The 12082-nt window shown below is 59.0% G+C and overlaps 1 protein-coding gene across 1 annotated transcript; it reads right to left on the reverse strand.

Moving 5' to 3' along the window:
* Positions 1–1274: 1274 nt before the first annotated feature.
* On the reverse strand, positions 1275–9496 carry MYMK (myomaker, myoblast fusion factor). The gene is made up of 5 exons (XM_081151586.1): positions 9275–9496; positions 5245–5359; positions 4379–4527; positions 2504–2620; positions 1275–2003 (listed from the first exon to the last, which is right to left on the reverse strand). Exons 1-5 carry the CDS (start codon positions 9407–9409, stop codon positions 1854–1856), a joined length of 666 nt encoding a protein of 221 aa, XP_081007712.1. The 5' UTR covers positions 9410–9496; the 3' UTR covers positions 1275–1853.
* Between the last annotated feature and the right edge of the window lie 2586 nt (positions 9497–12082).

The raw sequence follows: 12082 nt of genomic DNA on the forward strand, positions 1-12082 counted from the left end.
TCCTAATTGTCCATGACTTACAGACTTGGCTGGGCTCCCAGACAGCCTCATAAATCAGCACGGCCACAGTGAGCAGCCTGTTAGCGCGGCCCTTACGCGCTTGGCAGGGCCCTCACCGCCTCCCTGCTTGGGAGCATCCCGCTGCTTCCAACTTTCCATGCGCTGCCACAGAGGTGGGAGCCGGGCGTGCTCACTGGGGTGGGGGGGCGGCAAGGGGGTGGTGGGGGAGGGAGGGGATAGGGCAGAGGGAGTTGGGGGGAGGTGATGGGCACCTTGCAGATGCCTGTTTACGGAGTAATGTCCCCTGGTTACCCCACAGGGCCCCAGAGTCTCCCCTTTGCTTACAGCCCGGTGCTGTGATCTGTGAGTGTCCCCCGGCCAGAGGGGAAGACTCTGTGGTGCACTGTCTCTTCATGGTGTGTGCATGTGCGTGTACATGTGTGCACACCCCCCAATCAGACCTGCAGCCAATGGGAGCAGCACCTGCCCCTCTCTTCCTCCTGGGAGGAGGGGATGGAGAGAGGCCCCTGCCGTGTCCTGTGCCTTCGGCCCTATGATGGGGACAGGCCTGGGTGGATGGCCCTGAAGCTGTGGAGCCCCAGCTTCCTCAGCTGGAAAATGAGCTTGGTGAGGGTCCTAAGCGCCGAGCATGGGCAGCCCTGTCATTTACAGACCATGGGGACAGAAAGGTGCTGAGCCAGTGCCAGGCTGTGGGTGTCTAGGACCCGAGACACAGGACCTCTGGGTGGTCAGGGAGCTGACAGACGTGGGGGGGGGGCTGGCCAAGGGGCCATACTGTCCCCAGGCCCAGGTGCTGAAGCCAGCTCTCTCCCGGCCCCCTAAGGCATGAGAGAGGTGACTTTTGGACAAATAGCGGGCCGTCCCCCGCGGTGGGATGGATGTGGGTAACTGCACGGTCTGGAAACACAAACAGGCCCCAGACAGGTGTAGGCAACTTCCTGCCTGACAGATGTGCCTGGATCATTCGGGAAGTCGGGGTGGGCTGAACCACGGGGAGGCTCAGGTTTGTGAGGTGATGTCTGGGAGGCCAGCTCCCGCCACCCCCCGGGGCCCGGTGCAGACAGGCTCCGGACCGGAGCAGGCTGACCTCCCCTCGAGCCCAGCTGTGGGCTGCCACCAGCCTCTGCTCAAGGTCCCCGCACCCAGACCCGCCTTCCCACGCTGAGGAGCCCAGGCAGGGCTGGAAGCAGGGCAGAGGGCTCAGAGGACAGAAATGGGCACTCGCTGGGGCTCCCAGTCAGGCCAATAAATCGAGGTGCTTCTTATTGGTTATTGTCATCAAAACACTTGATTTAGGGACCCAGCTGGAGGGATGGCCATGGGGCAGGCAGGCTGGGGCCAGGACAGAACTGGCCCAGGGTGATCACCGAGCTGGCCCCGGCTGCCTAAATGGGCATGCTCAGAACCCAGGGACATAGGACAGAATCGGTGACACCAGTTTCCTGGAGCAAACAGATGGCGCAGGGAGGACCCGAGACCCTGCGATGGGCAGAACCGCTCTGCGGCTGGGACGGCGCTGGGCCTCCTGGGGGAAGAGGAATGGGAGGTGGAGAGCCCAGGCGGCTCCAGGCTCCCGCACACGGTCAGCCATGCCCGAGCCTAGGAGCAGGGGGACACTTCTTTTTTCCCCAGCATGGTGCTTAGCACCCAATAGAAACTTAGTAAGTGGGTTTTCAGGAAGCTCTTGGCAAAGAGGTGCTTCCTGAGTCCCTGGGACCTTCAGAAAATTAGGACAGAGTTTCTTCTGGACACTTGGGGCTGGGGAAGGACAGGAGAGTGCACCAGGCACCAGATGGGGCCGGAGGGGACCTAGAGGCAGGGTGGGGGTGCAGTCAGATACAGGCACAGCACAGGGTGGAGCAATCCAGCTTGGCCGGGGGTCCAGGGCTTCCCGCCTTCTTGTTGACCTTGGGCAGCAGCAGGATGAAGGACATGGCCAAGGCGCAGTGGTAGAAGCTGTGGACATAGGTGTAATCCCAATCCTGCGGGGAGGGCGGTGTCAGTCTGTGGCTTCAGCCCTGTCTCCGAAGCTCATCTCCTCTCTAAGCCCCCTTCCCTGCATGCTCGGTGCCTCCACTGTGAGCCTGGCACCTGCCACTGACATAGGCTCCTCCCTGACCCCTCACTTGTCCTTGGGAGTCTGGCCTCCCCTCACTGTCCAGCCAAAGTGGTCTCCCCTGAAGGTCCGAGCCATTTGCTGGACCTTTGACAAGGAGGCTGAGGCTCTTCTCTCTCCCGCTCTCTCCCCCACCCCTGCCTCCTTCCTCTCTCTCCCCCACCCCTCGCTCCCTCCAGCTGTGGGCTCCAGCCCCAGGCCCCTTCTGGGCTGTGCATCTCATCTCAGAGGCAGGTTCTCTGCACGTTGCCGGTGCTGCCAGGGATGTGGGAGGCGCCCGACACCTGCCTGGGAGGGTTTGGCCCTGTAAGGTGGGCTCTTGCGGACCCACCACTCTCCCCACCCCCTGCCCCTCCACCAGGGTACCTCAAAGAAGAAGCGCAGCATCAGGGCCAGGGCCCCAAAGCAGAGGCCGGGGCCTATCTGCTGGGTGTAGACACTCTTGTCGGGGTACAGGCCCTTCCTCTCCTTCATCTGCTGCAGCTGGGGGACAGTGGCAACAGGAAAGCTCTTAGGTCACAGTGTCCGTTCAGGAGTGGGAGCCCCGAACCCAAGGGAGAGCTGGCCCTGGGCACTCACACCCCGTCATCCTCAGGCAGGAGATGGGGCTCAGGGAGACACCCTGACATGCATGCGGTGCCCGCTGTCATCCAGCCAGTCCTGCACCTGCCGGAGGTCATGCCCTGTCCTGACCCTGTGCAGCCCCTGTCACACACTTCTGCTCAAGAAGGGATGAGCGTCCGAGAGAAGAATGCCCCCTCCTTCCTGGAAACAACTGCCCTTGAAAATCCAAAATAAACTCCACGTTAAATGGCCTAGAAAACACAAGTTGAGCCCCAGATGTAGGGAGCCAGGCAGCCCTCTCAGTTCCCGTGGCCAGACCCACAGCCTGAGGGCCGTGGAAGTCCCTGTGGCGCTTAGTGGGGACACCAGCAAGTGACTGCTCTTCTGGCTGATTCACATGCAGCCCAGATTCCGAGCTGGCCAAGAGCTATGGGAGGCGCAGCCCTCCAGGCCAGAACAAGGAGCCTTTATCCTGCTTCCTGCCGGGGTGAGCGCATTGTCAGAGCCCAGAGCTCTCTGTTTATGCATTCCAGCATGTTCCCTAACCGGTCCTTCCTCAGTCCAGACAAGTCGGACCCAGCACACTTCCTCTCCACTCACAGCCGCTTCGCGGGCCTCCTGGGTCAGCCCGGGGCCAGCTGCACTTCCCCAAGAGGGAGCGGGGAGACCCTCCTGCTGCTGCAAAAGTCAAGGCCTGGCCTTGGGCCCTTCTGCAGGACTTCTTGTTAACTTGCTGGTCCCTCCCGTGCTTGCTTTCTTCATGAACCAAAATAAAGCTTCAACTCCTGGGGGTGCAGAGGAGCAGGTATGTTTGGAAAGCTCGCCATCAAAACTTTATTTACCCTCCTGAGTCTGTAAAATGGGTCTGCACCACCTGCCCAGCCCGAGCCTCTTCCCTGAGTGCTACCCTACTGCATCCCAGGCCTGGGTTCTGCTCCCTGCCAGGCTCAGCCCCTTCCCTGCTCTGGGGACCCAGGAACGGCCCCGGGCCCATCCTGCCGCAGCAGTGTCCCTCTTTAGCTTGGGCTGGTCTGAGTGGGTTTTGGTCCTTGCAGCCAGGAGGGCCCTGGAATGACAGAGGGTACAGGGAGGCCTGGGGACCATGTGTAAAGGGCCTCGTGGGTGTCAGGCCTCTGGGTGCCAGTGAAAGACCATCAGTGTTGGACACTCCTGCTCAGGCCGCCTCAGTACTCACGAGCAGGTCCATCTCCCTGTCAGCCTCACACTACACCCTCCCTTCTCATTAGAGCCAAGCCGAATGCTGTCTCCTCCAGGAAGCCCTCAGGTCATCCTCAATGATGTTGCATCTCCAAAGCAGCCGTTCTCTTCACGAATAATAAGTAGCCCCCACTTGTTGAGCACGTTAGGAGCCAGTTCTGTGCCCATTTTTAAGGTGTGTTATCTTTGAACCAACCCTATGAGGTGGGTACCGGACTGTTACTGGAATGCCCACTTTACAAATATGGAAACTGAGGCAGAGACGGTCAGTAACTGGCTTAGTTCCAGAGTTAGTGAGTTATAGACATGATACAAACCGGATCTGTGTGCCTGGGGTGCCTGAGGGTCATTTTCTATGTGTTTTAGCCGAAGCTGTGTCCAGTCTGCCTGCCCATGAGGGGAGGTAAGTGGAGGCAGTCAGGGAGGGGTCCCGTCTGTGGAGGGCCACACAGTACGCACCCACTTGGCCGCGATGATGAGGACGGCTGTGCCGATGGGGCCCGAGTACACCCCGTAGCCCCGGCGGTCGTGGTAGATCCGGACGGCAATGGTCAGGACGCCAAACATTACAAAGGTTGACCTCTTGGGTTCGTCAAAATCGGCTAGCGCTAGAGGGGCCGGGGAGAGAGATTGGGAGAGTTGAGTGGCCCCCTCGCTCCTCCGGTCCACTGCTCCCCAACCCCCAGGCACCCCTTAGGGGCCCGGGTGTGGCTGGTATCCCCGCAGCCAGCGAGACCCTGGGCCCAGCCTGGCCACGCAGAGGTCTGACTTCCAGCTGCCACTTGCCCCCGGACACAGTGGCTCGGGTTATGCTGGTGGGAAGCTGCTTTAATGGACAGCTCAGCATGCAGGGTCCAAGTGACGCCATTCCATGGGACCACCAGGGGGAGGGCACACAGACACAGAGACCTGGGGAGCCCCGTGGAAGGGGGACTGAGCCCTGACATTGTCATGAGACAACCCTAAGTGAAAAAGAGCTGCGGAATGAGCCCATTTCCACCCAAACTGAGCTGACAGTTGTGTGTGTTTGTGTGTGAACAGGTCTCGGGGCAGGGCCTGAGCTGGGACAGGGGTTCTCCAGGAGAAGGACCTGGAGGTGGGGCGCTCTGACTCCCCCTTCCTCCAGGTGAAGTCACAACCAGCCTTTGTCGAGTGTGTCATTTTAAAAGGATGTGGGAAATGGGACCCCGTGCGTCGGAGAGCGGCGTCGGCCCTGAAGCCCAGGAGAGGGGGGTTCAGAGTGAGGGTGGGGAGCAGAGTCTGCGGGCAGGCGGGTGGCGGGGGACGGGCCCTGGCGCGGGCTGGGCTGCGAGGGGGCCACTCACCCATCAGCGAGACCCACATGCTGAGCGCCGTGCCGTAGACGCTGAAGTACTCCAGGGTGTCGTGGCGCACGAAGCACAGCACGGACAGGCCGGGCCCGTGGCAGGCGTGGAAGAGCTGCGGGGAAGCACAGGCGGTCAGGGCGGTGGGCGGCCCGGAGCCGTGCCCGCGGTCAGCCAGGCCACTCCCCGGCTGTGAGACCCTGGGCAAAGCCCCTTCATGGCTCCATCTGTAAAACGGGGGCACTGCTGACTGCTGCCCTCAGCGGGTCTGTGGCCAGGGGCTGGGTGTCACTCAGATGGAGCCCGCAGAGGTCCCCTCCACACCAGACTCGCTGAGAGCCCGTCCCTGGGCCCCCTTTCACTAACCTTTGGATGTGAGGTCAATGTGTGGTGCCAGTCTGCTCTTCAGGGCCCTGGGGGGGCCTTTCCTCCCACAATTTACCCCTCTGATGACTGGGCTACCCCACAGTGGAATTTCTCAGACCTGAGTGGGCATGAGAACGCCCGGGGGCTCGTGGAGACTTAGGTTTCTGGGCATCCCTGAGGGTGCCTGACTCAGCAGGCCGGGGTTGGGTCAGAGATCTGTGTTTTATGCAGGGTTTTGGGCTGGTGCTTATGCCGCCAGTGGGGAGAACCACCGGTCTCCAGCTTTCAGCTTCTGTTCCTTTAACGTGCGGGAAGGCCCAAAGACCCCGCGCACACGCCGAACGCAGCATCCTGGGTCGCCCATCTGTCTCCCAACATTTAATTTAACAGCAGTTTTTCCTGTATGGAGTACTTTCAAAGCCGTCAACTTATTTCTAACAGAAAACAACTCTCCTTTCGTGTACACATTTCATCATTTTAAGTCATATTTAATTACATGACATAATTATTTTGACAAGTTCCATGGGCATAAACAAGCTGGGAACTGGCACAATGGACTCTTGATGGGCCCAGCTCGGCAGGAGGGAGGAGGCGGACAGGAGAGCAGCCTGTCTGGAGGTGGATGGATGGCCCAGGGCAAGCGGGAAACCTGGGGTCACCTGGTGAGTGGAGCAAGCTGGGGTCTGTCCAGAGCTCTTACTGATTGCAACTAGAAGCATTATTAGAGTTATGGTGTCCCGAACAAGGGGGAGAGAGACAGTTCTGCTCCTCTCTGTTCCTGTCAGACCCATTCAGTGTTGAGCTCTGGATGCTGCACCCTTTGAAGTGATGCTGGCAAAGAAGAGGCTAGAAGACAGCAAGTGAACAGTGGACATGGTTGTGTAGCTGGGGAGACCAGCTTCAGGTGGGGTCTGATCAAGGTGCTCAGAGCCCTGTGGGAGAGAGGAAGGAGGCGGACACTGCTCCCCATGGCTCTGTAGGCAGAGCCAGGCCCTATGAGCGACATGGATGCTCTCCTTCCCCACTTCTCCTTCTAGAACTACATCGGCCTCAGCCTCACCCTGGCCTCGTGTCTGCAGTCTCTGTACCCCATGCCTCTCCGTTGTAGCACCGATCACAGTGTATGAAACAGACTTAATCACTGTGATATTCTGGGAAGTGTCTGTGCCCTGCCCCCATCAAGAGCAGGAATAATCTCTGTCTCATCCTGGCCGTGACCCCAGCTCCCTGCAGTTGGTGCTCAGCAAGTGTCTCCCATGTGAGGGCAGGGTCAGAGAGGCAGGGTTTGGAGCAGTTGAAAGAGAGCAGGTTCCAGGCGGGGCCACCTCACCAGGCCCTTGCTTGGTTCCTCTCTGTCAGACAGGAGGGCAGGTGAGGCCTCCCTCCATCTTTGGGCGCAGCGGGCAGACCTGGCCCAGTGAGGGCACCGGCAGGGGTGGGCATGGTGGGAGAGAGCACACACAGCCTTTGCAAGCCAGCCTCACAGCTCCTTGCCATGTGAGCTCAGGCGAGTGGCTGACTGCTCAGGGCCCCTTCTGTCAAATGGGGACAAGAATACCTGCTGTGTGGGGTGAGCCAGGGGACTCCGTGTGACAGAGCACACAGCGCAGTGTCCAGCATGAAAATGTCAACTGTCATGGGAGGGTCAACACAGGTGGGGCATGTGGGAGGCAGACCTTGCGATGCTGCCACGAGCGGCTCCCAGAGAAAGGGGCAGAGTGTGGCTTTGAGGCCCGAGGACATTTGTCACAGAAGGCAGCTGCCCCTGCCACTCTGGGTGGGGCAGGGTGGGGCAGGGCGGGCCTCTGAGGGTGGTGGGGAGGCAGCTGTGGGGCCAGCTCAGCCTGGGCAGGGAGGGTGGCCTGACGGTCCTGTGGTTTCCTGGGCTGGTCTATCACGGGCCTGGGCGGTGAGACCCCCGGCTCCGCCCCCTGGCCCTGAGACCCCCATATCCGCAGAGGAGCCCTGAGTCCGCTCTGTGCCTCCGTTTCTCACCTCTAATAGACTTTCTGGCCCTCACCCAAGCTGGGGCCTCGGGAGGAGCAACTGGATTGGCATCAGCAAAATGCCTTGAATAAGCCCGCAGCTCAGGAGCATCTGGTGCTTACCGGACACGGGACTTGGCCTCTCTGGGACTCAGTTTCATTATCTGTCAAATAAGCCTGTCACAACCCCAGGCTCACGGGGCACTGAGAAGACCAAATAGGACAGTGTGCATACGGCACCCAGCAAGTCCCCACCTTGGACACTGGCTCCTAGTCAGCACCATTGTAGCTAAGGTCCCTCTCACCCAGAGGTGGAGACCCAAGCTGCAGGGAACCCGATTCCATCAAAGGATCCAGCCTGCCCTGGTCACCGCTGCCTGTGGGAGCGCCGGCCGCGTGAACTCCCAGCTTCTCTCCTTGCAGGCCAGCCAGGATGCAGGCGCGACACGGGGACACAAGTCGGCCAGCACACACGTGTGCTCACAGGCCTCACCACCCAGGGCTGCGCCGCACGGCCTGACGCCCGCCCACAGAGGCCCTGCTGCTGCGGGGAGGGGGCCAGGGGCTGGCCCCGGGTGGGAGGCTTGTGCTTTCTCACGTCCGGCAGTGCCCCGCCAAGGAGTCAGGGAGCACATGCTTCTCGGGGGAGTTGGGCTGAAATGAAGGAGGGGTCCAGTGGAAGATGGCGAAGGAAGAGAGAGGGGAGCCACTTTTCGAGTCCAGCGGGGGGAGGAGGGGAGGACTCAGAGGGGAGCAGAGACAGGGAGGCAGGAAGGCACTAAGACGTAGATAGATGACAGGTGAATAGGTGGGTGATTGATTAGGTTGGTAGCTACATAGATGATTGATCAGATAGATAGTTACTTGAGTAGAAAGACAGACGGAAGCTAGAGGGATGAGTGGAGTCAGAGACACATGGAGGGTCAGAGGAACAAAGCTAGAGGAGGCACCCAGAGATTTAGAGCAGATTCTACGGGGATGTAGTTCCAGAAAGTAAGAGACAACCAGACACGGACCAAGAGAAAGAAAGAAAAAAGCTAGATGCAGAGAGAAAATCAGATGCAGGGAAAACCAGTAAGAGACCCACAGGGAGACAGGGCGGGGGGAGGCGGGCAAAGAGAGAGGGAAAGCTAAGAGGCTCATCCGGACGCGCAAGCCCCAAGAAGGAGAGATGAGCAGCCCTCGAGCAAGGCCCTCCTGAGCTGGGGCCAGCTCCAGAATTCTGGAACGAGACTCCCCCGGCCCGCTCATTCCCCACAGCCCGATAACCCCCTCCTGGGCCTGGCTCACTCCTTCCGCCCCGCTCCACCGCCCTAATCTTATAGCTGGGACAGTGATGGAGGAGAGGAAGCTGGAGCCACAGTGGCCTTGAGTAGTTGGCCAGCGGCAAGGAAAGGGGCACCCTAAAGGGCTTGTCCTCAGTGGACTGAACCTGGCCCACGGTGGGCTTGGTCTCACTCACACCAATCCCAGAGTGATTTTCTGGCACCAACGGGGAAACTGAGGTCCAGAGGGAAGGAGTGTCTCCCCCAACCCTCCCTCCTGGACTCTGGGCTTTTTCTTTCACCTCCAAATCACCTTTCTTCATCGGGAAATACAGGAAAGTGGCGGGAAGACAGCCCCTTTCCTCCGCCTGTGGGAGAGTGCCCCATACAGGTCCTCCCCCAGCCCAGACTCACCGCCACGAAGAACATGGTGAAGAGATAAACCATGGCCTCCATGTGGAACCGCCTCTTGGCAGCAATGCTGATGGTGGGGAGGAAGGCCAGGCTGCTGAGGGTGGGCAGGAGCAGTTTGGCCATGAGCGTCCCCATGGGCCAGGGAAGAAGGCACTGGCTAGGGAGAGGGGTGGGTGCAGGCCTCCCGGGTCCCCGGGACAGGGAAAACCAAAGGGAGGAGGGGCTCTGATGGCAGCTGTGGTTTAAATGCCCTGAAGGGAGGCGGGGATCTGAGCGCACATGTCGGGCAGCACATGGAGAGGGTCCAACAGCTGAGGCATCACGTGATCAGCACTTGTCTCAGGTTTTTTTATTTTTATTTTTTGAGAGGCCAGAGTTGTTGATTCAAGGAGACCATACTGTACTTCTTTTTGGAGGCAACAACCTTGGAGGAGAAAGTCCCCATGAGTACAATCTCCAGCTTCCAGCCACTTTCCATCCCGGCTCTCTCCCCAGGGCACTAGGGAGCCCAGAATGAGAGGATCAGTGGACTTGGGCTCCCGTCACCTGTCCAGGGCAGCTAGAGGTGAGAGAACCCAAGGTTTAGCCAATTCTAAACACTGGAAAGACCTTGTAGATAAGTTTCACGTGTTACCAGCCCACATGTACTTCTTTCTTACTCACCCGCTCTTTTCAGGCTTGGGTTTCCTTGGTGACCAGACTAGTGAAACTGACATTCTTTTCTGCTTGGTTACATTGTTTCACACCAGAAGTAAACAGACCAGGGTATCTCTGAGGCTTGAGGCTTGCCTTCTCAACATTCCTTGGTTAGCCTCCTAAAATTGACCTTCCTTTCTTGGAAGAAGTCTTGGGGGAACTATCAGGTAGGGTGCCCCCTTATCCTCTGGCCAAGGAACAATGGGAGTGCGTGAGCCATCCAGGCTGACTCTCCCAGGACTGACTGCTTTATTAATTGATTGCCTGATTCATTTACTTATTTGTTGTCAGCAAAAGAACAGTTTTTATTCCTGTTTCAGTTTTTTTTTTTATGATGATATAATGATGTCACATATGACAAAATGCACAGATTTGAAGCCTACAGCTTGATGATTTTGGATACGTGCATACACGTGGGTGGCCACCACAGTAACCCCTCATCCCAGGGTGTCCTTCGTGTCCTTTGCAGTGACTCCCTGCGGCAGAGGCAGCCTCTGTTCTGATTGCTGACTTTGCCTGTTCTAGAACTTCCTACAGGTGGAATCGTGGAGTGTGCATTCTTTGGGGGCTGGCTTTTTTCGATTCTTTCCCTGGAACCTCCCTGAGATCCGCCCACATTGTGGGGGATGGGCCAGTAGTAGTCTACTGTGTGGATAGGCCGCCAGTCTGTTCCCCCAGGGGAATTGGAGTCTGGACTGTGGGAATAGCAGGAGGGAGACCGAGTGGTGCAGGTATATCTCAGCGCCTCAGAGAGAGGCTTCTGCTCGTCCCCGGCTCCTGAGGCCTTGCTGCTCCCCCCTCCTTCCTCTGGGAGCCCCTCACACCTTTCCAGAAATCTTATTTGTGTCTTAAGTTGGCTGGAGCCCTTTTATGCTGTTTGCGATGAAAGATGCTGCTTGGTATATCTGCTCATGTCATTCTACTTCCTAAGTACCTTCCATGGTACCCACGGCCTTCGGGGTGAGGTCCAAGCTCTCAGGAGACCACTGAGCCATCTGTGCCCTGCTCTGCTCCCCCCACTGCTGCACACCCATCTCCACCATACTCTCAGACCCTGCCCCTCCTCCCAGCCTCCCCACCTTCCCTGCGAGAACATATTTCTGTGGGAAGGCTCCCCTCCCCACCAGGCAAGCCCAGGCGCCCCGCTCCCTCCCACCCCAGCACCCACCACTGCAGAGCTGTCTCTGAGGGGTTGCTCGGGTTGCGATCCCACTGGGCTCTCTGACCAGCTCACGGCCTTCTCCCTCGGTGCCTGGGCTTGGCACATGGTAGGTGTTCAACAAACACTGCTGAATGAATGACTGTTAAAAGAATGAATGAAAGTCTAGGGAGGGGGGAGGGGGCTGCATATGTCAGTCTGGCAGTTAGGAGCCCAGTTCCCTTTCCAAATGGAGAAACCAGATCCTCCGTGTGTGTGGCTCTGGGTAAGAGGCAGGCGACCCCTTTCAGCTGCCACGGACACTGTGATCATCCCTGCCCACCTCTCCGCCTGGCAGCTCCTGCTCAGCCCCAGCCCCAGCCCCAGCCCCAGCCCCAGCCCCAGCCCCAGCCCCAGCCCCAGCTTCCAGTAGGAGTAGAAAACGTGTGGGGAGGAAATGCGATTAGATGTCAGGTGCTAGCAGAGAACTCTCTGGAGCAGTAAACCCTGCTCAGAAGCAGGAACACATTCCACAGTTGGTTTTGTGCATGAGTGTGTGTGTTGCAGCTGTAAACTCCAGGGCTGTAAGCTCGGGGGAGGGACCAGGAGGAAGGGGGGGGAGGCCAGAGTGGTTGCACATGTGTTTGGGTGATTAAGGAGGAAGGGGCCGAGGAGGGACCAAGTGGGGAGACAGGTGGCTGGGCCTGGGGCAGCCCCAGGAGCCCCTGTAGAAAGGCTGGTTCGCTAGCTGCCGTCCGAGGTGGGGAGCCCGAGTGCAGAATGGAGTTGGGGGTGGCCTACATGTGGCTCCCATCCGAGACCTGGCCGCTTGGAGACAGACCAGCTGGCTTGGGGGAAGGCGTCCAGCTCTGAACAGGACTGAAATGACCCTCGGTTCTCCCTGGAGCAGGGGAAGCGATTGGCCTGGGGAGCTGGGAGAGGAGGAGACAGAGTGGGAGAGACAGGCTGGCTGC

This window comes from Miniopterus schreibersii, assembly GCF_964146895.1.
Source record: "Miniopterus schreibersii genome assembly, chromosome: 11".
Taxonomy (NCBI): domain Eukaryota; kingdom Metazoa; phylum Chordata; class Mammalia; order Chiroptera; family Miniopteridae; genus Miniopterus; species Miniopterus schreibersii.